At 41.3% G+C, this 3,676-nt stretch overlaps 1 protein-coding gene across 1 annotated transcript in view; it reads right to left on the bottom strand.

The window, feature by feature from the left end:
• kpnb3 (karyopherin (importin) beta 3) overlaps window positions 1–3,418 on the bottom strand; it is a 44,970-nt gene extending 41,552 nt beyond the window's left edge. Inside the window, exon 1 of the mRNA XM_016558781.1 lies at window positions 3,341–3,418. Within this exon, the coding sequence (XP_016414267.1) occupies window positions 3,341–3,418 (78 nt within the window). The remainder of the gene's footprint in view (window positions 1–3,340) is intronic.
• Window positions 3,419–3,676: the final 258 nt, after the last annotated feature.

The raw sequence follows: 3,676 nt of genomic DNA, 5'->3' as shown, positions 1-3,676 counted from the left end.
CCAAAAAACCCTGGCGCCTAAAGGGTTAAGACCAAGTAAATAAATGTATGGAATAAACTGCAAGGAATAAAATACATCAATGTTTTCTTAAAGGGATAGTTCACCTAAAAAAAATTAATTGTTATAATTTTCTCATCATTTCCAAACCTGTATGAGGCCTTCTGTTAAAAAACAAAAACTTAGACTTAGGCCCAATCCCATTTCTACCCCTTAAGCCTGTGTTATACTTTCCCCGCGTACAATCTGGACGCGTACGTGGACATAAAGCCCTGCAATACCAAGAGATGAGCAAAGAAAGCAAGCTTTGCTATTGACTGTTCAAATGCAGAGTTTTGCGCATCGTGTGTGTGTGTGTGTGTGTGTGTGTGTGTGTGTGTGAGCGAGCGAGAGAGATATTATACCAAATTACACTGTATTATTACTTAGATGTATATTTTGCTTCTGTAAATCTGTCTAATCCCTTATTTTATTTTTATTTCTAGTTTATATACTTGCATACATTAGTAACTCATTTTGCACTACATGCTTAATACTTTTTATATATTATTATTCTTTTTTTTTCTGTTAATACATATGTGCACTATTTGTCAGCAGTCCAGCTGCAATTGCTTTGGCAATACAAATGTATAATTTTTGACATGCCAATAAAGCACTCTTAAATTTTGAGAGAGAGAGAGAGAAAGAGAGAGAGAGAGAGAGAGAGAGAGATCCGATATGGGTGTGTCTCAGTAAGCATCACATTAATATAGAAAGGTAAGACTCTAATGCACACCAGTATAGGTGTGTTTATTGTAGGAGCTAGACGACATATGATGGTATAGTAGTGGTGTCCCAATTCTTAGGGGAATATTTTCACCCCTACCCCTTGAAACTCTGTTTTAAGGGACAAGGGGAAGGGGTAGGCGGAGGGCAAGGGGTATAAATTAGAATTGGGCCTTACACTATTTGTGGAGGCATATATATGCAAACTCATTCTCTGCCAGCAGGAGGCGCTGTTGGAGTGGTAGAGATCAAGGTTTCCCCGGTAACAGCTGTACACAAAGCAGCACTCCACTCACAAACTCTGCTTTATCAGACATTACATGCAAGATTAAATGAAAATGACATCCAAAATTTTCTGATGACAGTCGGTTTCCTTCAGAAATACAGTGACATAAAAACACCCGCACCGGGTTTCGATTTTGAAACGTGCAGTGCTCATGTTTATTCAAAGAAGCCAAAGCCTTTTGGAAAATCTATTTTTAGCGGTCAGTTTTGATATTGTGGCAGGCGCCACAAATAAATCATTGTATGGGAAACACTGATGGTGCAATGGGAATGAGTAATCAAAACAAGGAAGTCACGCACACCTTTATTCCGGTGTTAACATCAAAGCTTTTGGAATCTTAAATGCAATCATTTCATAAGATTGTCAGACATAAGAGTGACATCACAGCTGATTTCTGGGGGCCATTTGGCCCTTGTCATGCGTGAGAGTCTGAGTCAGTTTCCGCTGAGCATTAGCGGCAGGCTGGTCATGCATTGTCTTTGCTAAAGGAAAGTGCTGACCGATGGCAGAGATGAGCGATAAGACCCAATGACCCGTCCTGATCCACATGAGCTCAGGTTTGAACTACCCACAGATAAAGAAGCCCCTAACAAAAGACTAGTCTGAACACGTGCCAATGGGATCCCAGTCATCCATGCGAAAATGGGTTTATAAGTGCGTAGAGCAGGAGAAATTAAAACGGGTCGCACGACAACAATTATATGCACTCGCACAAATGCTCCCAAATATATTTTGAGGTCGCACAGATTACATTTCGGGAGCACATGCAACCAAAATGGTCGCAATTTCGAGCCTTGGCAGGGATCCTCAAATCTGGCCCACAAGATCCACTTTTCTGCAGAGTTTAGCTCTAACCCTAATCAAACACACCTGAGCATGCTAATCAATGTCTTCAGGATCATTAGAAAATCCCAGGTAGGTGAGTTTGATCAGGGTTGGAGCTAAACTCTGCAGCGCATTGGCCCTCCAGGACAAGATTTGAGGAACCCTGGCATAGAGAAACTTAAAAGGTCTATTCTTTTGAATGCATATCCCTGACCCAAATCCAAAGTGTTTCCATGACATGACAGTATGAATGAGCATCTTTTGTGATAAGCTCATGTCATCGCGTGAAGACGGGTGTAAAGTTACTGTTTAATGAGTGAAATACAAGACTCTTCACAATAGCGACGATAAAGAGTTTAAATATTAATTATTCTTCTAAGAAATGTAGTTTGATTATCGCGTTGCTTGTCGAGGGGAGTTATAATCAAGTAAAACGCATATAAAGTAAGTTACAAATAGATTGTGATTTTGTTTGTGCGGTCAGCGTTCGTCACTTTGACTGGAAGCTCTCGAAAAATAAGACGCAAATGTGACGCGTTTACATCTGAAAACCTCGCAGAACTGAAATATCGATTTAACGACCCACTTGAGCAGCTCAAGCCGATCTGAGCAACACCAGCGCCCGGTTAGCAGCGTCACAGCAACCGCGGCTCGAATAATGACGCAAAAAACAGTAGAGCATACGTTAAAAGATTAAGTTAGAAAGAAAACGAATAAATAAGGCGTTTTTAAATTCGAGATGAAACACAAAAACGTATAAAACACCATGTTTTTAATGTTAGTTAGGCCACGTTGATACGCAACACACGACAGCATTCTCCGATTCACAAATGATTCATTCGTTTGAGTCGATTCCTTAAAATGATTCGGTCGAACTGAGGGTTTGGTTGACTTCGAAATACAATAGTTTTCGTATTAACGTTACGTCTGCAAAGTCTGCATATGACAGACAGTAAGATTAGTATGATTGTATGCTTTTCCGAATTCAGTCCTTGTAAATCACTTTAGTGTACAGGGAGTGAACTGAAGTGAGAATAGTCTTCCAACTTTTAACAGACTACTAAACAACGTTAATATTGCTAAAACAATAACAATTTGATTAATATTTGTAAGTTAACTTCCTAGTCAATCTCAAATGAATCTTAAGTCGAACCAACTGTATCGGGATCAAAAAAAGTAATTTTATCTAAGTAAAACAATTCATCAAAAGTGAATCAATATCATAAAATTTAAAGTAAAGTGCCACACGGCGAACAACTTTGCATGCTGATTCAAAAGAATAGAGGAATTGTTCATGAATCGACTCTCTAAAATGATTCGAAGCCGCCTAACAGCAGCGCGCGCTTCACACATGTGCTGGGCCAGAGCGAGGCTGAGCGGCCCGCGCTAAAACTGCGAATCAAGCACCAGTATGTTAGATTTCCCGTCACACATCCACACAAAGCGGTCCCGACCCGACTTTCATACCTCGGATTGCTTCCTGACGGTGTTGTCAGGGTTCATCAGGTTGCTCAGTAAGAGGTAGAACTGCTGCTGCTCCGCCATCGCTGCTGGATTCAGGAAGAGAGACGAGCGAATGAAAGCCGGCAGGAGAAGCGACCTCTGACACCGGGCGGAATGAACGGAGAACCGTGATTGGCTCGTAACGCGCTGTCTCGGCACCACTGAGTGGCTAGCGCTTCTGAATGAGATCAAATGATTGGTGCGTTGGGCTGTCAATCACCATGACGCACATATAATTCAGCTGCTGATCATCCCGTTGGCTGTAGAACGCGAGTAAAGTCGAAGTGGGCGGAGTCTAGA

This window comes from Sinocyclocheilus rhinocerous, unplaced genomic scaffold, assembly GCF_001515625.1.
Source record: "Sinocyclocheilus rhinocerous isolate Xijiao unplaced genomic scaffold, SAMN03320098_v1.1 scaffold1039, whole genome shotgun sequence".
NCBI classification, from domain to species: domain Eukaryota; kingdom Metazoa; phylum Chordata; class Actinopteri; order Cypriniformes; family Cyprinidae; genus Sinocyclocheilus; species Sinocyclocheilus rhinocerous.
The sequence above is the reverse complement of the archived record's forward strand: the minus strand, read 5'-3'. Positions and strand labels throughout refer to the sequence as shown.